This window comes from Poecilia mexicana, unplaced genomic scaffold, assembly GCF_051168715.1.
Source record: "Poecilia mexicana isolate PSO_F unplaced genomic scaffold, ASM5116871v1 scaffold_17, whole genome shotgun sequence".
NCBI classification, from domain to species: Eukaryota; Metazoa; Chordata; class Actinopteri; order Cyprinodontiformes; family Poeciliidae; genus Poecilia; species Poecilia mexicana.
The window spans coordinates 3,057,894-3,082,242 of NW_028263386.1; the positions used below are offsets into that span (position 1 = coordinate 3,057,894).

The window sequence follows — 24,349 nt, forward strand, 5'->3', positions numbered from 1 at the left end:
ACATGGCAAGAGTCAGAAAAAAGAGGAAGCACTGAGGAAGTAATCTAGGCAAATATAAACATATTACAACTTTATATAAGTATGTTTCTCTGCAGACGTGTGAATTTTGTCTAAATTTTTTAAATATTTCTTGTGTAAAGAAAATGTGGTCCCACAATCCTCTTCATGAAAGCAATAAATGTACAAGGTTTGTTTCTAGAGACACTTTCAGTTCCTCAGAAACGAAACTAGTTTTTGCCCAGGTGTGCAGGTCACCTGATAGTGGAACATTTGTGGCAACGCCCTTTTCCCATGTGACTTCGATTGCATGAAACGGGACAAACACATGATGAACTAAGAGACTGATCTTCCTCATGGAAACAGAACATGATGTCAAGGAAACATTTTGAAACTGAACATGAAACATGATCTGCGTTTCAGTACAAATAAAAAAACAGCTAACAGGATCAAACCACACAACGAGCTGAAAATCACAAACATTAGAGAACATGTCCATATTATAATGGCTAATAAATCAAATGTTTCAGTTTGCTCTTGAATAAATAAATAAATGTTTTCACAAACACCTTTTTGTTTGTAAAGAGGAATGTAGTCTGTCAGCTTTTACATTTTACCCCTCATTAAACTCTTCAGCATTGAAGAAGAATATGAAAAAACAGAATCAAAGCCTTTTAGCCAAACAAAACATATTGAGTGTTTCTGATCAAGAAAAAGTGATGTATGAAATTATATTTATTAAACAAAGAGCATTATTTTAAGTCAGTAATTTCTGGTAGGTATTCCACAGGGCTTCATACTTGGACCACTTGCTTTCTTTGCATATTAATTTACTGAAAACATTCAAAGATATCAACATTCAAATGTGTTAGAAATACAATTATGCTGTACTGTATCTGGTGTTTAGCACTTTAGCTAGTTAGATAATTAAAAACTGTGGTCTGTTCGGGTGTGTCCTGTTTGCTGCTGCTTTGATTGAAGTGTTTAGTGTTTGGATTTGTTCCAGGTGGCAGGTCCAATTAAATCAATTCTTTCTGTCTGTTGCCATCAAATTAAAATGTGGTTTGGCTGGAACAAAGGTGCTGCAGCGCCACTGTTTTTGTTACACTATAACAGGAGCTACTTTATTCTATTTATGATTTCATATTGTATGATTTACATGTGTATATTGTATTTGTTATATTTTACCTGTCAAGGGACAACAGATTAAAATCTTTTATTTAATTATTGCTGATGTTTATTATTTGGGCATTATTATTATTTGAGTCAAATAATAATAATAATAAAAAAAACCCTGAATCTTTCATGGTTACTTTTAAAATCTACGACTTTTTGAGCAGTAAATTTAACAATCTTACTTGTAATCTGTAATTTCTTGTTTCCACTGAGTGTTACAACATGGATTGGTTCAGTTCTGTTATTTTATCGGCTCCCATTGTAAAAGTAGCTCAAACATCCAACCGTTCCGCTTCTTCACTTCCTCCTCTGTGCTGAGCAATGTTGATGCTGAGTGTCTTTTCAGTTAAAAATTCTGTATTTTTTATTTTTATTTTTTACTGAAATTAATTGAATAAAACCCGACTTCCTTAAATCTGATTTCCCCTCAAGGTGAGGATTATTTGTCTTGTGTCTTTGTTTAAAAAGTGACAATAAAATCCAAGTTCTGTTTAGGTGTATGTTTGTAAAAGCTCACTTGGAACGTAATAGTTTAGTTTAAAATCTAAGTGATGGTTTACTGAAGAAAATTATATTTTAGAAAATAGAGATGAGTAGAAAATGTGGAAACATTAAAAGTACATGAAAAAATATATTTTTTATTATTCAGCACAAACTATTGAAAACTAAATATGAACAATGTGATTTAATTCATTCATAAAGTGCATAAAGATGTAACAACACAATCTTCCAGTAGATGGCAGTGTAACCATCTCTGTAGAGAATCACTAAGACAGATCAGAACAGGTCGGTAAGAACAAATATTATAATGAGAAATAACATCAAAATATATTTGGATTCAAACTTTACAATCATCCTTAACAGAACTGATCAGCAAATCAACATAAAAATCAGCAAAACATCAAATCAGCTGAAGTTCACAAAGAGACGATGATATCTGTTGTCTCATAACACAAAGAACATGACAAAAAACAAAATGGCTTCACTTTAACAAACTCAGGAATTGTTTCACATTTTATTTGAAAGTTTTGCTATTAAAAGCAACAAAACTGGTGAAAAGAAAGTGGTGAAAATTTTTGAAGATGATTTTTTTAGGACACAAATTAATGGTTTTAAGAAAAAGCTTGCAAAAAAACAAAAAACAAAACAAAACAAAAGAAAAAAAATACTATAGCCGAATTTTGTTTACTTAAGTTTACAGAGCTCTGCAGAGTACCCAGTTTCAGAACCAATGCAAACTCCAGCGTGAAGCGGCTCAGTGAATCTGGTTTGGACTCTGTGGATCAGAGTCATGGATTCAGAGACGTTGTAGAAGGACAGAATACCTGCTTCATGATCCAGGTACACTCCGACTCTGGAGGAAACTGGACCTGAGATGGAGGTTTTGATGTTGTTATGCCAGAATATATACTTGTTCTGTTGAAAGTCTAATGCCCAAGATTTATCATTACTTCCAAATATACTGTCATCTCCTTCTCTGATGATATTTTTGTATGCTACTGCTACATAAACTCTCCCACTGCACTCCACCTCCCAGTAACAACGTCCAGTCAGACTCTCTTTACTCAGAGCCTGACAGTAATCAGTGAATCTGTCTGGATGACTGGAATAAGACTGAGGTTGATCCATTACTGTTGCCTTTCTATTTCCCTCTGATAGTAACAGATAGTTATTAGCTGTGTTTGGATCCAGAGTGATTTCATATGAATATTTCAAGAATCCAGCTCTGGTCTTTGGTTCTGGTTCTGACAGTAGAACATCCACCTCAGTGATTTTCAGTGAGATGTTTGTCCATGAGTCTCTCAGGACGTCCTGTAGTTCATCTATGAGCTCTGACACAGCTGCTGTCACGTCCTCAAAGTGTCTCAGAGGACGGATGTTGATGCTGGATGAGTGTGTCGACTCACTGAGTGCTGGCAGTGAGGGGTAGTTGAGGAGAAACTGGTTGTGATCCTCTGTGTGTGAGAGCTGCTCCAGCTCAGCGTCTTTCCTCTTCAGCTCAGTGATCTCCTGCTCCAGCTTCTCCTGAACATCTTTGACTCGACTCACTTCAGTTTCCTGCTGGGATCTGATCTGCTGCTTCACATCAGAGCTTCTTTTCTGGAGGAGACGGATCAGCTCAGTGAAGATCTTCTCACTGTCCTCCACTGTTTTATCAGCAGAGTGATTGATGGCCTCCACCTCCTGTTGAAGCAGCTTCACATCTTTCTCTCTCTCCTGGATTCTCTGCTGGATGTTTCCTCGTCTCTCCTCCAGCTCTCTCTGCCTCTCAGCTCTTTCTGCTGCAGCTGACACTGTGTCGTAACGAGAGCAGATGTTCTCCTTGAGGTTCTTGGACGGCTCCACCAGCCTGTGGTTCCTTAATTGAGGCTCATCATAATGAGCCTGAAGGTGTTTCTCACAGTAAGAGGCCAGACAGATTAAACAGGACTTGATGGCTTTAAATTTTTTTCCAGTGCAGAAATCACAGGCCACGTCTTCATGTCCAGCATAGCGGTGGTCAGCAGGAGCAGCTTGGAGTCCAGTCTTCTTCAGCTGCTCCACTAAAGCTGCTAGGATGGTATTTTTACACAGGTCGGGTCTTGGTTTAAAAGTCCTTCTGCACTGAGGACAGCTGTGGATTCCTCTCTGATCCTCTTCATCCCAGTGAATCTTAATGCAGGTGAAACAGTAGCTGTGTCCACAGGAAGTAGTCACTGGATTACTCAGTAGATCCAGGCAGATCGAACAGGAGAAAGTCTCCTGGTCCAAAAGACATTGCTCCATTTCTCCAGTCAAACTGACTGTGAGTTTCACTTTGTGAGAATATATTCTAAGCTTTTGTTTTAAGAAAGAATGTCGTCTGTCAGGTCTGTCACCTACGTATTTGTTACCCCAGCTGTCACTGCTAGGAAGAGGATGAATGTGGAATGACTGGAACCGCATGAAAGCGGGAAGAAGAAGGGGGAATGCCAGACTTACAGTGTGAAAAGACAAATAGCTTAAGGGAAAAACTGATTTTCTATCTGTATTTCCTTCAACCATAAACCTATATGGTTTATGGATATAAAGTGTTTATTTGATTTCAGTTCATTGCAGGTGTTGCTTATTTTAAAGATCTCAAAAGGGTAAATGTGATAAAAATATTCAGCGGTTTGAAACTCAAAACCCCCAAAAAGGTAAAAATTGGAACAAGTAATGAAAACTGAACTGAGACAACAAGGTAACCATGGAGGACTGACAAACAACACAACAATCTGTCAAAGAGTGTCTGCAGCCACAAAGAAAGAACTGGGGATTGCCTCAAGAAAACAGTTGAGTGGTTAGAAATGAACTGCAGACATGAGAAAGTCAGAACTGATCCACAGAGGATCAGTTCAACCATCAGGAGAAAATGGTTGAACAAAATAACACAAGAATTAGACATTATTACAACACAACGAAACACACAAAGGAATCAGACTCACATAATCCCAGTGCAATACAATACTAAAACCAAAGTGTTAAACAAAACCCAAACTGTTCCAACTGATGACAGATTGCCTCCTCTAAAGGGTCTTCTGAAAAAAAATCGATGAAACAGAAACAGGTGGAAAGCCGGACAGTACAGAAACAAAAATATTAAAACGCAGGGTACCGTGAAGGATACCACAGGATCAATCAAGGGCTATTATGGTGGAACCCAACATGTTGCAGGATACAGAGATGCAGCAGGGGAGGCTATCCAGAAATCACACTCTATGAACGACCTCTGGGGTCTTTGGGTCTGAGAGACAGGTTTTTGGGCACCAATGATCCACAGGGTAGTGTGCCTTGGAGTCTGTTGAGACAGACAAAGAGGTTCTGGAAAATAACTTTGGAGCTCCAAGATCCAGTAAAACTATCTGACTAATGTCCTTTATGCTGCAGAGGCTATTAAGGTAGCTCTTGAAGAAGACCTAGAGGAAGCTTGAGGAATGGCCAAAAGTTTGAGGACAAGTAGTTGGCAAATGGCTAAGGCTTGTTAGCCTCAACCCAGTCAAAGAATTCAGGAACAACAACTGGAAAAGGTTTGTCATCCTCGATTTCCTCGAAATGCAAAGACTGTTGCAGCAACAGGTTGTTCTTGACCCTCTGGGAGACCTGGGAGTTTCAGAGGAAGGTCATCCTCAGCTCCTTCCAGGAGAACAAGGAATTTCCACACAAACCCACTGAAAGCAAAGTGTCTCACAGGCTGGTTGTTACCGACCCCATCAGTGATCAGGGAGATTTAGGTCCTAATAGATTATTTCTGGGATTAAGGAGAACTGTTCAGGTAGGACACATGTGTCAAACTCAAGGCCCGCGGGCCACATGTGGCCCGCCATCTCATTATATGTGGCCCGCCCAGCATTTTATAGGCTGATGATTGACTTAAAATAGGTTTTGAGCACGAATTGACTACAAACTACATCTCCCACAATGCATTCCGATTGTTACCAGCCAACATTACGGCTTCTCGCCACTAGTGAGCAGCAGAGTCACCTCAAGCTGCTTATTGATTTTCCCAGCGAATAAAACTGAGACATTGGCAGGTCGCGCTAGACTTTTTTTTGTTAACCGCTATCTTGACCGACAACATAAAAAAACAAAAACACAAACCCGTCATGTACTATTTTTATCCATGAAATTACAATCATATTAACATCGGCTATTTAGTCGCATTTTATGCGGTTTAGTTAATATTCACCCTGAATCCAGATCCCATCACAAATTAAGCAGATAAATGTATCTACATTTTCTCGTAGTGACAAAAACCACTGATTGGCCCCAATAACTTATAATAAATTAAGCGACTTCACTTAAATTAGCATCACTTCACCCGCTGGGGTCTGAATGCACTTCCTCCTGGTTCCCATCTGCAGAAAAATCTGCGCTAATTCATCAGTCAGTTGGATCTGTCTGATCCAAACAGATCAACTGAACTCTGTCTGTGAGTGTTTTACCCTGTGCGGTACGGATTATTTATTTATTTATTTGCGTGGTTTCGCTTCTCCGAAACGGACAGATGTTACGTCTGCAGCTCCTCCAGAGCAACGCTCTCCTGGGTAACATGAACCCAGAAGGCTCCATTTGTTAAATCCGCTGGATGAGTTACTTCCAGCGGTTTCTAATTCTTCGCAGCGGTGGAGCCGCGTCCGCAGGGTTGAGCAGCGGACTGCGCATGTTACAGTCTAATTAACTTTTGCATCGTCATTTATTTCCAAGAGATAAACTGCCGGCTCCTCAATTGGATTAACACAAAGTTGATTTCTCTTTAGTTTTCTCTGATCTGTAATGGAGACTTGAATTCAACCAAAGGTTTGTAATGCGCTTCCTAACCATTTTTTATTTGTAAGTATTGATTTTATCTGCTAATGACATCTTCAATAAATTTTTTGATCCCAGGCTTACTTTATGGACTGAACAGATACCATTATACATTTTGAACTGTAAATTTTAGGAACCATTTTTATTTGTAAGTATTGATTTTATTTTTGAAACCTTATTTATTGTAAAGTGTTGATTTTATTTTTGAACCATTTTTTAATTTTAAAGAGTTGAATTTATTTTTGAACCTTTTTTTAATTGTAAAGTGTTGATGTCATTATTGAACCCTTATTTATTTTGAAGTGTTGATTGTCTGAAAGACCTCAGACATGAATTGCCCCATACGGGTTTGAACCGACGACCTCAGGATTACCAGCACGGTGCTCTAACCTGCTGAGCTAACTCACCTACCTTACAAACTGTTGAGTTTCCATGGATTTAAGAAGAACTTACATGATTTTACCACAATGAAGATTTGATAAAAGTGCTTATATTCTAATGTTTTTCAAAACAACACATAATATTTTATTTTCCAGAGATTTTGTATTTTGAAGTGTTGATATTATTTTTGAACCATTTTTAATTCTCAAGTGTTGATTGTATTTCAGGTATATATTTAATTTTAATGTGTTAATTTTATTTTTGAACCATTTTTTATTTGTAAGTATTGATTTTGTTTTATAGCCATTTAGCCAAGTCTCTGTAGAACCATTTGTCTCTGCTAATGACATCTTCAATACAATTTTTTGATCCCAGGCTTAGTTTATGGACTGTAATGTGAAATTAGGCACAAGTATAAGTTTGTTCACCAAGTTACTGTGCTCTCTGAGAGGATCTGTAAATATTTGACCTTGTTCCATGCCCATCATTGACGTTAGTCTCTAACAAAATGTGGATCATCTACCAGGAACAGTGAAAACAGCATGAGTTTCTGTAGTGTAGTGGTTATCATGTTTGCTTCACACGCAAAAGGTCTCTGGTTCAAAACCAGACAGAAACAGATTTTACACATTCTATTCATCACAGGTGTTTACTAAAGGCCAACAAGGGTCTGTGGTGTCATGGTCTGTACTCTGAATCCAGGCATCTGAGTGCAAACCTCAGTTGAAATTTTCATGCGTTGCATCTCACATCAGGAACTTTGGAACCTCAAACTGAAACAAAGCAGAGAAGTTCAGTTCCTGTAGTGTAGTGGTTATCATGTTTGCTTTACACGCAAAAGGTCTCTGGTTCGAAACCAGACAGAAACGGTTTTTGTAGGTTATGCATCTCTTGGGGTGCAGTGAGACAACAAGAGCCTTCCTCTTCCATGATGGTTCATTTGCCAATCGACTTCAATGTCGGCTTCTTTGAAATCGAAGCTACTTTACTTCAATTACCAATTGGCAGTTCTATGGCGTAATGCACATGTGTCAAACTCAAGGCCATCTTTGCGTAAAGTCTATAATGTCTGCCCACACTGAGAAAAATTTGACCAATGGTTACTTAAAAAAATTGTGGCAACAAAGTGACACGTAATATAATTGAATAGAATTTAAGTTCTACAATTTTGATTAAAAAGTATTGAATATGTTAACTTAACTTAACTTAAAAAAATGAAGTACATCTTAATAAAAGCAACAGCTGAAATGTGTTTGATTTATTAATATCAATGCAAATGATCATTTATATTGCCCAAAAATATTTAGTAAATCCAAGTCAATTTTACAAGAAAAACTAATTTTTATTTACTAAGTATCTGAGCAAAAATGATGTAGATTTATTAAATATCTGGGGGAAATTTAATCATATTTACTAATAATCTAGGTGAAATTAACTTATATTTATTAATTAAATGCATGAAATTGATTTACATTTACTAAACATCAACATAAAAATTATTTGGATTAAGTAAATAATACAAATAATATCAACTCATATTATAGCACATTATTGGTTAATTCAACACATTAAAACTGTTGTTCTTATTAATCTGTAGCTAAAATAATTAATCAATTTTAAGTTTTTATTTGTATCATAGCACTTTAAATCTATTCAATAATATTGAATGTCACTTTGTTGCCATAATTTTTCTGTGTCTAATTTACACAATATCCTGACCAAACTTGAGTGGCATCAAAAAATAACAAATTACAATGCATAAAACAGCAGCAGCATTTATTTGTGCAATGTTATAAAACGTGTTTATCCAGCACCAACTAGTGCAAAATTCCTAAATACAACAATAAAACAGAGAAGGGACAATATATATCAGTATCAAGTCAAAAACATAGTGCCACTCTGCTCAAAGTATAGTTAACATGATTTTTTAGAACCATCACATCAACAACAATCAACGTGGACTCAGTTAAACTTGCTTCAACAATTTATCAATCACATAAGAGTTCACTTTATGTTTAAAGGGAACTCTTATGTTCACTTTTGTGCTCTGCATGTTTAAGGCATGCAGAGCCCAAAACAAGTATGCACATAAAACTTACCTGGGGAAAACACATGACAAGATGTTAGAGTTGGGCAAGACCTTTGAGGCATAAAAACTTCCATTTTCTTTTTTTTGTATGTTTATGCTACATCTTGTCACTGTATTGGGGCCCTTGGCTCCGTGACACTTACTTTCCTTTTCGAAAAATAAGTTGAAAGACAGAACTGGAAAAAAAACATTAAATAAAGTGCAAATGAAACACAACAAAGTTTTCCAGCCTGCAGATCATCACCCTTCAGTGGTGAAGCCTGCATGGACTCTCCAAAAAGGCAATAGTGGATGCTCTATGCTGTATAAAAGGGACAAGGGTTCATGTGACAGACCTGAACAGATCCAAGCCATATAACAGGCACATATGAGAACAAGGGGTCAGTCCTTAGAAAGGGTGGTTAACTGTAATGTACTGCAAGAAAAATACACATGCAGAAATCCACTGAACTGAAAATGACCCTAATTTTAACTAACTTCACCGAGCATTTCACAAAGTTTTGCGTGTTGGTTTTGACAGTGACTTGTCTATTCCCTTTTGTTTAGCAAGGGTCCGTTTTCTTAAGCCAGTAGTTTATTCCTGAGGCTGTTCACTTTTGGGGAGAGCTTTGAACTATCCAGCCCGAGGAGAAGTTTCTGAAACACTTCAAACGTGTATCTGAGCTCCTTTGGATAGGCGAGATTCACAGCATACGCCAACCCAACAAGCAGGGAGCAAGCCCTTGGAAAGTTACCCAGAGCAGTTAGAATTTTCATGCCGTCCACCACGATACCGATGTCTGGATCCTCTGACGTGTTAGCTTTGATGTTGTAGATCTTCAGGCTTTGAACAGCAAGGTCCTGTGACACACTGTCTTCATCAGCATCCTGTAATAGCAAGAACATTGTGCATATCAGACAGTGCAGCCAAAGGAGAAGGTTCCATTTCCCAAATTGCTTGCAACTGTTTGGACAAGAAAATCTGGAGTTTGTCAGCCGTTGCTTGTAATGCACTCTATTTATGTCAGTGTTTTAGACAAATCTGAGATAACAAAAAAAAACGCACATAATTTAAAAAGGAAAAATATATATATAAATCAATCATAATAATATATTATATTATAATCAATTATGCAATGAGGAGCTGAACAGTTACAAATATTTCTAAATGAAGTTTCTGAAATTAAATCAATCCATTACACTATTATTTCTTCCTGGCACTGTCTTGATTAATATCTTATTCTGCGTTGCCTCAGTCTTTCTGTAAAAATGTCTTTGTATTCACAAAGCAGCGTCTTGGCCATCATTTCTTAGCTCACTTTTAGGGAAAAATTGCCAAGACTTAAAAAAAAAAAAAAGTTATGGTTAGGTAAAGCATTCTTAGGAAAAAAAATACATAAATTACTGACAAGTTTTAAATTATGCCAGTTGGTGAAATCAAATTGAGATAGCATTCTGCACTAGCATTTAAAATTACTTAATGGAAAATAAGAATTTAAACACACTTAACAGAGGACAATGATATACCTTGCCAAGAACTACTGGGAGAAATACAGTTATGACTATTTTGTGATTTGACTTTCCAACAAATAACAAGTACAAGAGATGAGAGAAATCACCTACTTTATATTTTAACATCTAATTCAACTTACATCGTACTCTTTTAAGAGTTCATCTGTAGATTCCCCAAGGTACATCATCAAACATCGAATCTCTGGTCATGTTGATGTCAGGATTGCTTGGAGTCTGAAACAAAAAAAAGAAACACCAGGTGGTTTATATTACTGTTAATATTGAGTTCCTGCGCCGTCTTGGGGACCAGTGCAATAAAACACTACTCATACAAATTCTCATGCGATTATTTCATATTCCATTTATAAAGACAATCACAGGCTAACCTCCAGTAAATTTAAGTAATGATATTCCAGAAGTTTAAACACAAAACTTTGAGAATAAAATATTAGCAACGATAATGCTCAATGAAAGATACCTTGAGTAGGATAGCCTGCAATCTCAACCCCATGCTTCCGCCCTTCGAGTGGAAGAGGTTCAGAAGTCGAGGAGTATATTCATCCAGTTTGGACATGAACTTTGATTCAAGATGCACCATTGTGATTCTGTGAAACTCATCCTGGATCTGAAAGACAAATCATGAAACCAGTTTTAAAGCATCAAATATTACAAACATACATACTGTTCTTACGACATTTTTCAAAAGCAAGAAGATGGATCAAATTTGATCTATAAAAAAGATGACAGTAACGTAACACATTTAGTTTCAAATTGCTAAATGCAGAATCACAAATGCAATCCTTCACATTGACTAGGAATATTTCTGATTGGCATGCACTTAGAACTCACGTGAGATGTCTCAAATAGAGTGGGCCACCTGGCTTTGATGTCCTCTATACTGGGTGATTGGTTGATGATTTCGTTTCTTCTGTGTGCAAATGTTTTGGCCATTTTTTCTTTTATCAATGCATTGTTGTCCTTTTTCTTTACTTCAGTAAGCAACAGAATTCTCTCTTGTTCTTGACTTTCTTCATCCTCTCCAGCCGGGTAAGGAGGAAGGAAGTTTATCTCTGCTTTTCGAGGCTTTTTAACATTCTTTGCAGACTTCTTGTCCGCAGGGGTCTTGCGTTTTAGTGCATTGCATAACACCTCAGGAACACCGTAGCCTCTGAGTTTGGTGCGATAATTTGACATCTTGTATTTAAGGCTTTGCTGCCAGCCATAGTAACCTGCAAAGGAACCGGGTTCCTTGAGACAAGGATATTTATTGACAAGTGCCTCAGCAAGGACAGGATAATGGTGTCCTGTGAAGAAGATGTTCCAGCAGATGACTCTGCATTTGATGCAGTTGACTCTTCAAATGATGCAGAGTCACAGTCAGTGGACTGTTGAACAGAGGAACTGTCCAAACTTTCATGAGCAAGGGCAACTGTCATATAGACATGGCTGGGTTTGCCCACGACCAAATATTGCGTGTTGTAGTCTGTAATGTTTTAGTAGATTCCCTTTTGTTGCAGACAAAGACTTGCAGATCTTACACTGCCACCCCATAGGCCAGAACCTAAGATAATAAGAAAAAAGGTGTTTTTAATTTAGTGTATAACTAGTAGCCTACATAACTAATAGATCTAGTAATTAAATAATGTGCCAGGGCTGAACAACTAATCAAAATTTTATCAAAATTGCAATACAGCCTACTGCAATTTTCAAATCACAGGAGGTACAATATTTCTTACATTTCTTAAATCTTAAAAAATTATTTTAAATGAAATGTTCTGCTGCAAAGATGTCCTGGCCTACACATCCTAATCTAGAGACTTAAAAAAAAACATCCGTTACACATCCCTGCAAGAATCACGCCATAATCATCTTAATTTTTTTAATGAAAATAAGAAAACAATTATACAAAATTATATTTCCCTCAGAAATTGCAAATCATTTCGCAACTGTAATGTCACTGAAAAGATCACCACAATTAAGTTTTTTTTTAAATCATCCAGCTCTATAATATACCAACTATGGATGAATACCTCATCCAATCCCACTTCAAAAATGAACTATCGTTTTAAGATGTTAAGACAAAAATATGAAACAGATTTTAAGGTAATATGCACATCAACAAATGCCAAAAAATAAATATTAAAATCAAAGATGCCCAAAACGGACTAAGGAAACATTTCTCTCCCTCTCTCTGTGGCAGCTCAGAGTCAGTACGAAGCTACATACTGATTTCAACCCAACATTCACAGACGCATCTCACTGTAACTGTTTATCTGTCAGTGTGAGCTGCAGCCACAGTTTGAAAGAATAACGTTTTTCCGAGAAAACGGGAAAAATGAGGAAGCCGTTTGTGCCAACTGAATGTAACTAACGTAATGTTAATGGAGAGCCTCAGTGAGAGCCGGTGAACTGGGGTTTAGCAAAACACCAGCCATTGTGCTCAAAACACGCCAAATTAAAAGAAGAAAAAAGAAACAGCGCACTTTGTCTGAAAATGTAACTATGCAAAACGGCTGATTTTTCTTTCGAAATGTGTAACGTTATAAAAACTGATTAGAAATCTGCTTTTAACATGCTACTTGAGTAAAAATGTTACTTGAGTACATTTTAATTGTAAAAACTACATGCAGTAACTTTAAACGAAACTCCTGAGTTGATTAGCTCATTGATTATCTCACCGTTGAAAACAACGTCTGTTCCTCCATTATGGTGCCCAAACATGCTAGCTAGCTTGTTAAGGTGGGGGAGGGGAAGCTTGGGCTGAGGCCAAGAAACTAAATTAAATAAAAGAGTAGCTTGTATTCTACGGCCACTATATAACGATGTTATGTTAGTCACATTAAATTGTGACATTGAGACTACTTTTTCAATCATTGCAATGCATTTAGTCAAATCAAAGACGACGTAGACTGACTTCGAATCCTTCACAATATAACTTAATTGACTTGCTGTACAGTAAAGTTGCCACGTTTGCTAATTTGCAGTAACTTAAGACAATGTTTAACTGCTACAGACACTTGAATTGTTTAACTAAGAACACTTAAAACATGTCTTACCTTTAAGCAAACGGTAGTCCACGAAATGCTGAGCAGACGCGATGTTCCTGTGATGAAAATGCCTTGGGCGGGAAAAAGTCAAAGCCTCCCAAATGAGTAAAATTTATCAATTTTCTGCATTTTTGACTTTACCAATGAAAATAAATAAATAATACTTATTGTTTTTTTGCTGATTATATTTAAATAAAAACAGAGTAAAATGCAATTAAAAAAATATTCAAATTTGGTTAATTCAGCTCAGTGAGATTCAAAACTGCACACAGTCTTTTTTATTATGTATAGTTTGCTCTTATTTATTTAGTAAATATTACTTAACCCTGATCACACTTTTTTCAGTGCATGTGACTTGTTTTTATTATTTGTTTTCTTACCTTTAAACACTGATTTAAATATTGTAATTTTTTAACTGAGCAGTAATTTTACATCCATGGAAACTCAAATGTAATATTTAAAACTTCAATGCATAAAATCAATTATTTAACATTATGAAGTGTTGTTTAATTTATTTTTAACATTGTATTTTTATACATTTATGCTAGAGGTGCCCAAGTCTAGTTTTCCAGAGCTACCATCTGCAGCTTTAGATGGTTCCTTCTCTAACACACCTGGACCATTGACTCATTATAAGCCTCTACAGAACTGAATGAGGGAAGTCAACCTTTTGTCTGGGGTGTTTTAGCAGGGATGCACTCCTGATTTGTACCGTCAATGTGGCCCGTTGAGGGGGGCCAATATGCTGAAGTGGCCCTCGGTGAAATTGAGTTTGACACCCCTGAGGTAGGAGATCCTTGACTTCCTCTGGGAGCAAATGGATCTTCAGTGGATGGTCACATTCAAGTCTCTCCAGAAGTAGAGATAATTTAAGCTCATCCTCGATCACCTCTGGGAGGAAATGGAGAGGGGCTTCTTACTCCACCTTGTTTGGAAACACAAGGCATTGAATCCTTGAATGGAAATGTTAATGACTTCATCGGTCCTCTTGCTGAAACATGAAGGAGGGCAACGTTTTATAAAAATAACAGGTTTTAAAACCTTTAGTGGCCTTAACCTTTCTCTCAGCTTTATCTCATTTTTATGTTTCCTAGTGATTAACATTTTGGAGATATTATATTGCTCTTGTGGAAGATTTCCTTAGTGATTCCCTCTTTGAGGAACGACTGTGAGAGTGAAGACCAGAGTAAAATGCATCATAAAACCTCTGATAAACTCTGCAGCAGCTTCAGAGTCTGGTAGGAAACTTAAAGCAGAGCCGATGAAACATTAATACCAAAGATGTATCAGTTTAATGTTCTTAATAAATCTGATGCTCACACTGACATTTTCACAGTCAGCTTACATATTTATTTTTCTTTCAGTCACATAAAAAGAACATCTTCTTTCTTCTTTTTCAGTCATTCATTACTTTCGGTTTTGTCCAAACACACAGAGCTCAGCAGATATGGGGCAAGTTTTCTGCCATAATTCGAGATCACACATTTTCAGTCTAAAAGCAGGATTACATGTCTTTGGTTCTAAGAACGTTTAGTACATTTGCTTACATTTTCATTTTGAAAGCAAGATTACATGTCTTTCTTCTCAAAACTTGTAATGTTTCTACTCTATGGGGGAATTTTTCTGCCATAATTCGAGAGCACACATTTTCAGTCTAAAAGCCGGAATACATGTCTTCAGGTCTAAAAACGTTTAGTACATTTGCTTACATTTTCATTTTGAAAGCAAGATTACATGTCTTTCTTCTCAAAACTTGTAATGTTTCTACTCTATGGGGGAATTTTTCTGCCATAATTCGAGAGCACACATTTTCAGTCTAAAAGCCGGAATACATGTCTTCAGGTCTAAAAACGTTTAGTACATTTGCTTACATTTTCATTTTGAAAGCAAGATTACATGTCTTTCTTCTCAAAACTTGTAATGTTTCTACTCTATGGGGGAATTTTTCTGCCATAATTCGAGAGCACAGATTTTCAGTCTGAAAAGTCTCCCGTAAGCAGAGGAGGATTTCCTCCCTCTGCTACATTCATTTAAAACCAGTTCAACCAGAAGCCTGAAGCTGTTTACCTGAAATTAACTCAGAGTTTTGACCCATGTACTTAAAAACTGCTTTATTTCAATCTTATGTTATTGAAGTTTTTATGAAATTAGAAATAAGTGACGAACTAATTGAAGCAGTATTTATGTATGTAAATGTATTCTCAAGTTTAACATTATAAAAATCAACAACATATGAAAACAATGTCAATAATACCACTATATATGTTGACTTGTGTCAACAACATTTGATCAAAACAGGACAGAATCAAAGAGCTGGTTTCACTTCGTCAACTACTTATAATGATGATAAACTATTTCAGTGAAAAAGGTCACAAGTAAGAGATAAAACACCAGGAATGAATAAAAAAATCACAGAGAATGAAAGATCAAGACAAGAGTTCATTCTTTCTAAGCTTGCAGAACTCCGCTCTGTGTCCACTGTAATAAAACCTAAAGCCAGCGTGAAGCGGCTCAGTGAATCTGGTCTGGACTCTGTGGATCAGAGTCATGGATTCAGAGACTCTGTAGAAGGACAGAATACCTGCTGTGTGGTCCAGGTACACTCCGACTCTGGAGGAAACTGGACCTGAGATGGAGGTTTTGATGTTGTTGTGCTAAAAGGTAAAACCTTCCTGAGAACAATCCAAAGCCCAAGATCTGTCATTACGTGCAAAATTACACTCACAGCCCTTGCCTGCTCTGATGATGTTCTTGTATGTAACCGCTATGTAAACATGAGCTTCGCTCCACTGCACCTCCCAGTAACAACGTCCAGTCAGACTCTCTCTACTCAGAACCTGACAGTAATCAGTGAATCTGTCTGGATGACTGGAATAAAACTGAGGTTGATCCATCACGGTTGCCTTCCTGTTGTTTTCTGATAGAATCAGGTATGTTTGTGCCGTGTTTGGATCCAGAGTGATTTCACTTGAATACATTAAAAATCCAGCTCTGGTCTTCGGTTCTGGTCCTGACAGTAGAACATCCACCCCAGTGACCATCAGTGGGATGTTTGTCCATGAGTCTCTCAGGACGTCCTGTAGTTTCTCTCTGAGCTCTGACACAGCTGCTGTCACGTCCTCAAAGTGTCTCAGAGGACGGATGTTGATGCTGGATGAGTGTGTCGACTCACTGAGTGCTGGCAGTGAGGGGTAGTTGAGGAGAAACTGGTTGTGATCCTCTGTGTGTGAGAGCTGCTCCAGCTCAGCGTCTTTCCTCTTCAGCTCAGTGATCTCCTGCTCCAGCTTCTCCTGAACATCTTTGACTCGACTCACTTCAGTTTCCTGCTGGGATCTGATCTGCTGCTTCACATCAGAGCTTCTTTTCTGGAGGAGACGGATCAGCTCAGTGAAGATCTTCTCACTGTCCTCCACTGTTTTATCAGCAGAGTGATTGATGGCCTCCACCTCCTGTTGAAGCAGCTTCACATCTTTCTCTCTGTCCTGGATTCTCTGCTGGATGTTTCCTCGTCTCTCCTCCAGCTCTCTCTGCCTCTCAGCTCTTTCTGCTGCAGCTGACACTGTGTTGTGGCCTTTATGTTCATCCACAGAGCAGAGATAACAGATACATTTCTGATCAGTGCGGCAGAACATCTTCATCACCTCATCATGCTTAGAGCAGATGTTCTCCTGGAGGTTCTTGGACGGCTCCACCAGCTTGTGTTTCTTTAAAGGAGCCACTTCATGATGAGGCTGAAGGTGTTTCTCACAGTAAGAGGCCAGACAGACTAAACAGGACTTGATGGCTTTCAGTTTCCTCCCAGTACAGAAATCACAGGCCACATCTTCAGGTCCAGCATAGCGGTGATCAGCAGGAGCAGCTTGGAGTCCAGTCTTCTGCAGCTGCTCCACTAAAGCTGCTAACGTGATGTTCTTCCCAAGATCAGGTCTCGGTGTAAATGTCTTCCTGCACTGAGGGCAGCTGTGGATTCCTCTCTGATCCTCTTGGTCCCAGAGATTTTTGATGCAGTTCATACAGTAGCTGTGTCCACAGGGAATCGTCACCGGATCCCTGAATATGTCCAGACAGATGGAACAGGAGAAGCTTTCTCTGCCCAGCTGATCTTCTTTCTGCTCCATTTTGTCTCTCAGTTATAGTCACTATCTGAAAATCTCTTGTATTTTTAGACTTCAGGCTTGAAGGGGAGGAATTAAACAAATATGAGAACAAAGAGCAGCTGTGGAGCTATCAAGGCTTTACATGCTCCACCCATCGGAGTTTAACCTTTATACAAGGAAACTTCTGTTAATCATTGATGTGATGCCACATGACAGCCTCAGTTTATCCAATCAGTTGTTTTATTTTTAAGGAAAAATTTATTTATTTAAATTCTATAGCAAACCATAAAATATCTGAACTAAAATCTTCCCCAAACTCCAGAAAGAGTTCTTCTTGAACTCTAAAATTTAGTCAGTTACAGTCAAATTAAATATTAACAGTTTTTCATGGAGTGTAAAACAGTCAATCTTTATGGCTATTGTAATATTCAGTTTTAAACTTTAATCTGATAAGCATTTAGATGTAATAACAGAGTAAAATAAAGGAGTTGTGTAATCAGAAAGTGTGTAGTTAAAAGTGAAACCAAACATGTTATCTTAAGTTGAGAAACTCCTGGTATATTTAAACCTTTGGACTGAAGCTGGAACTCCTCTAAACACTGTCAGCATCTTTAAATCCATTTAAACTTTGTTATCTGAAGAGTCTTCACTCTGTTTCATAAGAAGGTAGTTGACTTTTTTCTCTCTCTATCTGACATTAAATAAGATTATTCAGGATTATCAGAATAATTTCTATTTACTTAAAGTTTTGGAAAGCATGTTAGCCCAGATATTGAAGTATTAAGGACAAATAAACTGCCTCTCATGTGACATCATGGAAAAATCTAAAGAAATCAATCAGGAGAGTTACGACCTCCACAAGTCAGGTTTGTCCTTTGGTATCAGACTCATCCGTTGTTTAAAGTGGTCATAACTCTCCGTATGTCGGTAACAGACAGCAAACTTTACCGTTTCTCCTGTTTTCAGGATGAATCAGCCAAAATCCCAGCAAACTCTTGAAACATCTGGAGTAGAAAACCAGGAGTTAAAAAGCAAATTCTACCAAATAAATGTAGTGACTGCAAGAAAGTTAGAATAATCTCTAATTATTCTGGTATTTACAAAAAATAAATTATTTTGGTAAGAAAGATGTGATTTAATGTCGGCTGTTCTGAATCCCTTTAAAACTTATACATTTTCTGTGACGTTTACATAAATAGTAACTTATTTATTCTCTCAAAGCCTGTTGGTTTACCTGTAAACACACCTGACTGTCTTATTTGACCTGAACTGAGTCATGCAGAGTGATAACACACATCAACAGTGTGTGAGATGCAGCATGAGTTCATTTACTCTCGAGTAAGATTTTAGATTTATTTACTTGCAGCTTCTCTTGGTTTTTGTTTCTTTTCTTAGTTGGTGTTTCTGTTGAATTCAGGCTGTAATAATTCTTTACCTGTTCATTGTCTGGATAGATTTCAGACCAAAGTTGTCTTGATTTTCTTGACACAGTTCTACTTTTCATGAAAATGTTCCTTTATTGTTGTAACTGCACATCTAAATGATTTTGTTTCTGTGAGCTTTCAGTCTCATAAAAGAGACGGAAACAGTTGAGAGAAGGTTGTTATTAACCATGAAGCCACCAGGTGGCGCAAGAGCAACATAGAAATTAAACATCTCAGTTTATCTAATTGTTTCTTTATTCAAGAAGATAAATATTTTTTATTTATTATGATCAATTGAATAATTTTTTGATTGTGTCCTTATGTTCCTAGTACTCTACAGAAAACCTGCCGTTTCTATTTTGTTTCAGATAAAACATTCAAAGATTAAAAACATGGATTTATATTTTACAGTCACTTTCCTAAAATAATGACCTCATGATATATCTCTGATTAAAAATGTGTCTTGTTAAATGTTTTCACTTTTTGGGCTAAATAGACAGAATGATGAGTTTTTAGCAGTTATCAGAAAAGGTGCAGTTTTAAAACAAAAAACTATAAAATAAAACTAATTAGTCATTAGAATATTAGTGAAGGTGAAATGCCTGCTGCTGCATAAGTGCATTTGTTTCATAATATTATAGAAATTAAGTGACATCATCACTTTATGTCCCAGTTTTTAAAGCCCAACAGTTCAGATGACTTGAAGGCAAAAGAGTCGCCTTATTTCTGATCCCTGAATGTGACAAATATGGGAAAAGCTGCAGTTCCAGGAGACAAGAACAGATGAAAAGAATCAGATTTTATTTCTGGAAAAGCTCAGGGGAAGGACTCCAGGTTGGACTGATATTTTACCGTTTTCTTCATGGAGCTGCTGTTAAAACTTCAGGTCAGTAATGAAATGACTGCAAAGCAAAGCGGGACGACTCGGCCCAGATACCGTCAGTTATTCACAAACTGCAAATTAAAACAAGATCTGCTTCTTCACAAAGTTAATGGGTCAATAAATGTATCAGAAAATTCAGCTTTACAGTTTTCACTCCACACAAATCATCCCAACAAACAGCAGAGCCACAAATACACTGACAAAAATGTTACGTTGGAATAACTTCAGGGCCGCAAAAAGAATCTTAAACTTTTGTAGATACAATCTTATAAAATGATTGTGTTATAAGATTTCTTCTTTTTTGGGGGTTGATCATTTCCTTATTTGGGTTGAATGCTTTGAGTAAAAGTAGGTTTGAGTTTGAGTATCTCAATATTGTAAAACGTTTAGTAAGTTTTAGTTCAGCTGATTTTACTAGAATTCAGCTTTAGATAATTTTATTGTCAAACATTTGATTTCAAATTTATTCTGCTTTTCATTGCATCTCATCTTGTTTGTGTATTTATGGATTTGACTAAACTGCAAAATATTTTTAAATTCAAAATCCTGTTTAAAATATGTTTTTTGGAAGTTTCTGCTGGAGGTTTATATCTGTTAAAGAGGAGTTGTCCCCCTTCTTTCAGCACTCTAAAATCTTTTTCATGTCAAGTTTCATTAATAAATCACAATAGTTCCAACTTTAATCTGAAATTCCTTCTTTATTAATACTGAAGGAACCGAAAATAAAAAGGAAAGTTTATCATTTCTGTGAAAAAAGGATTTATGGGACACAGAATTCGACAGAGAGCCGATTCTGTTGTTTTGCTCCTGATCTGCTTTGGGTTGATCAGAAGAAGAAGAGAAGCTTTCATGTGTGACGGCGGCAGGCAGTGATGTCCTGAGGACGACGGCGACTGTCAGCTCAACATTCAGGGACTTCGCCGTTACAATGAGAATTTAATAACCAGATTTAATAAAGTTTGATGCTGTTTCTGCCCTCCAGCAGTTATGAAATGAAATGAAATGAAATTTAAATGACAACTTTCAGAAAAAATATCAACTTTTAAACGTCGCATAGCTAATTTTAAGGGAGTCTCAAAATGCAGTGAAGCTTATTATCTAACTTGTAACACACATTGTAACTTTTAAATGAAAAGTTGTGAGCTGGAGTTGCAGAATTTTAAAAAGAAATTGCCAAAAACTTTGCAAAAATGTCAAGTGATCCTTAAAAGTTTGCAAATGAAAATGCATGCAATGCAAAAACAAAAGTATTTTTGATTAGTTTTGAGAGCAAATATGTTTGTAGACGTGAAATAAAACAAAACTAATGAAGTAGTAGCTGTTCAGCAAGAGGAATTTGTTTGAAGTAAATAACTTAATATTGACAAAAGAGTTTTTGATCCTGTGATCTTGCTTCAAGTGAAGTCATTATTTTCTTAAAACAAGTTTCTATATTTTGCTGAAAATCTACTTGAAAATGAGTTTTGTCTTTTTTCAAGAGTACTAAGATATTTGCACCAGAAACTAGATTGAAATAAGTCATATTTAAATAAGACTTTGTGTTTTTGCAGTTTGGACTCGCAGTAAGCCGACTAGTGAGACTAACTAACCTCAGCTCAGACTCAGCTTTGTGGTTACAACATGATGTTTCCATGGTAACCGTCCTTTTAGCTCAAAAATTGAGACAAAGTCGTTAATTATTCACTTACAGTATATTAATCTCTGTAACGTAAAGTATCCCAAAGTTCTGGATGTATCTTCTGTTCGAGCAGCATCGACATCATCCAGTTTGCGGAGCAGCAAATCTATCGAGTTCGATTTAAATTTGATTCTGTTTAAAAAGGCTGAGGACGGTCCCCGAAGGAAACGAAGGAACTTACACTTTTGTTGGCAGACTTAAGGTCAACCGGAGCTGAGAGGAACTAAATTTGACTCTCATTTGAATTGATTCCATTCTCAGCCCTCTCCAAGGTGACTAGGTAGCGCGTCGGCGCTGACTGCCTGCGACAGATTGATGGCTGCAGGTTCAGACGGCTGAACAGGACTGACAGCTCAACCCCTCAGCCATGCTCTGCTGCTGACCTTTGAACTCTGGGAACGTCTAACCGCAGAACGCCGAGGACAGGATGTCCGTCTTATCAAACACTAACAAGTCACCTCGAAGTTCAGTAAAAGAATTTTACATTATGTGGATGAAGTAATAACTGGAATCTCACTGAAATCATGTTTACTGAAGTTAAGGTACAAAGAAATGTACTCTAGTAAAAGTGACTTTTACTCATTAACTTGAGTAAAAGTAAACACGTTTCATGTGCTTACTATATGAATATGTTCTTTTAAGATTTTGTAAAAACAAAAATTTACAAAGTATTTTTGGTTTCTAGTGCAAATATGTTCATCCACTTAAAATGAGAGAACTTGCAAGTAACTTTTCAGCAAGACATATAATCTTGTTTTAAGTAAATAATTCCTTAATATTAATGAAAAAGTTCTAGTTCCACTGGGAGATTATTTCACTAAAAACACGAACACAATATCTCGTTATATGTGAAATAATTTGACAATGGATCTAGTTTTTTTTGCAATATTAAGGAATTATTTACTGAAAACAAACTCCTATATCTTTCTGAAAAAGTGCTTGTAAGTCAGTTTAGTTGTATGGTTTTGTCTATGCAGGATAGAGCAGCTCTGAAGGTGATTTATGGAGAACATCGGCTCAGAAATATGTTTATTTATTTCACCATCATCAGAACCTTTAGGTGAACAGAGAAGTTCAGATTTATATCTCATTCAAACAGAGGAAACAACGAAGCAACAAGGAAACTTAAAATTACAGTTTATCAGTCAGATCAACTATACTTAATAATCAATCAGTTCTCTAAGTCAGGGGTGTAAACTCAATTTCACCGAGGGCCACTTCAGCATATTGGCCCCCCTCAACGGGCCACATTGACGGTACAAATCAGGAGAGCATCCCTGCTAAGACACCCCAGACAAAAGGTTGACTTCCCTCATTCAGTTCTGTAGAAGCTCATAATGAGTCAATGGTCCAGGTGTGTTAGAGAAGGAACCATCTAAAGCTGCAGATGGTAGCTCTGGAAAACTAGACTTGGGCACCCCTAGCATAAATGTATAAAATACAATGTTAAAAATAAATTAAACAGCACTTCATAATGTTAAATAATTGATTTTATGCATTGAAGTTTTAAATATTACATTTGAGTTTCCATGGATGTAAAATTACTGCTCAGTTAAAAATTACAATATTTAAATCAGTGTTTAAAGGTAAGAAAACAAATGATAAAAACAAGTCACATGGGCAGACATTATAGACTTTATGAAAAGATGGCCTTGAGTTTGACACATGTGCATTACGCCATAAAACTGCCAATTGGTAATTGAAGTAAAGTAGCTTCGATTTCAAAGAAGCCGACATTGAAGTCAATTGGCAAATGAACCATCACCAAAGAGGAAGGCTCTTGTTGTCTCACTGCACCCCAAGAGATGCATAACCTACAAAAACCATTTCTGTCTGGTTTCGAACCAGAGACCTTTTGCATGTTAAGTAAACGTGATAACCACTACACTACAGGAACTGAACTTCTCTGCTTTGTTTCAGTTTGAGGTTCCAAAGTTGATGATGTGAGATGCAACATGAAAATTTCAACTGAGGTTTGCACTCAGATGCCTGGATTCAGAGTACAGACCATGACACCACAGACCCTTGTTGACCTTTAGTAAACACCTGTGATGAATAGAACATGTAAAATCTGTTTCTGTCTGGTTTCGAACCAGAGACCTTTTGCGTGTGAAGCAAACATGATAACCACTACACTACAGAAACTCATGGTGTTGCCATTGTTCCTGGTAGATGATCCACATTTTGTTAGAGACTAACGTCAACGATGGGCATGGAGCAATGTCAAATACTTACAGATCCTCTCAGAGAGCACAGTAACTTGGTGACCAAACTTATACTTGAGCCTAATTTCACATTACAGTCCATAAACTAAGCCTGGGATCAACAAAATGTATTAAAGATGTCATTAGCAGAGACAAATGGTTCTACAGAGACTTGGCTAAATGGCTATAAAATAAAATCAATACTTACAAATAAAAAATGGTTCAAAAATAAAATTAACACATTAAAATAAAAAAATATCTCTGAAATACAATCAACACTTGAGAATTAAAAATGGTTCAAAAATAATATCAACACTTCAAAATACAAAATCTCTGGAAAATAAAATATTATGTATGTTGTTTTGAAAAACATTAGAATATAAGCACTTTTATCAAATCTACATTGTGGTAAAATCATGTAAGTTCTTCTTAAATCCATGGAAACTCAACAGTTTGTAAGGTAGGTGAGTTAGCTCAGCAGGTTAGAGCACCGTGCCGGTAATCCTGAGGTCGTCGGTTCAAACCCCATATGGGGCAATTCATGTGTAAGGTCTTTCAGACAATCAACACTTCAA

At 36.8% G+C, this 24,349-nt stretch overlaps 2 protein-coding genes, 2 non-coding genes and 1 pseudogene across 4 annotated transcripts; 1 reads left to right on the top strand and 4 right to left on the bottom strand.

Annotated features, from left to right (window-relative positions):
- Positions 1–1,791: 1,791 nt before the first annotated feature.
- On the bottom strand, positions 1,792–3,963 carry LOC106923594 (E3 ubiquitin/ISG15 ligase TRIM25-like). Its single transcript, XM_014996721.2, has one exon. It carries the CDS (start codon positions 3,937–3,939, stop codon positions 2,359–2,361), a length of 1,581 nt encoding a protein of 526 aa, XP_014852207.2. The 5' UTR covers positions 3,940–3,963; the 3' UTR covers positions 1,792–2,358.
- Positions 3,964–7,407: 3,444 nt separating this feature from the next.
- trnav-cac (transfer RNA valine (anticodon CAC)) lies at positions 7,408–7,480 on the top strand. Its single transcript has one exon. It is a non-coding gene; the product is annotated as a tRNA-Val (tRNA).
- A 1,594-nt stretch (positions 7,481–9,074) lies between these two features.
- LOC148154537 (uncharacterized) lies at positions 9,075–11,897 on the bottom strand (annotated as a pseudogene).
- A 2,918-nt stretch (positions 11,898–14,815) lies between these two features.
- Positions 14,816–17,621, bottom strand: LOC106923593 (tripartite motif-containing protein 16-like). Its single transcript, XM_014996720.2, has one exon. It carries the CDS (start codon positions 17,604–17,606, stop codon positions 16,143–16,145), a length of 1,464 nt encoding a protein of 487 aa, XP_014852206.2. The 5' UTR covers positions 17,607–17,621; the 3' UTR covers positions 14,816–16,142.
- Positions 17,622–23,642: 6,021 nt separating this feature from the next.
- Positions 23,643–23,715, bottom strand: trnav-cac (transfer RNA valine (anticodon CAC)). The gene has a single exon. It is a non-coding gene; the product is annotated as a tRNA-Val (tRNA).
- Between the last annotated feature and the right edge of the window lie 634 nt (positions 23,716–24,349).

Bases quoted from the DNA above. Each gene is read 5' to 3' on its own strand.
- LOC106923594 (XM_014996721.2), bottom strand. From the start codon at position 3,939: ATGGAGCAATGTCTTTTGGACCAGGAGACTTTCTCCTGTTCGATCTGC.
- LOC106923593 (XM_014996720.2), bottom strand. From the start codon at position 17,606: ATGGAGCAGAAAGAAGATCAGCTGGGCAGAGAAAGCTTCTCCTGTTCC.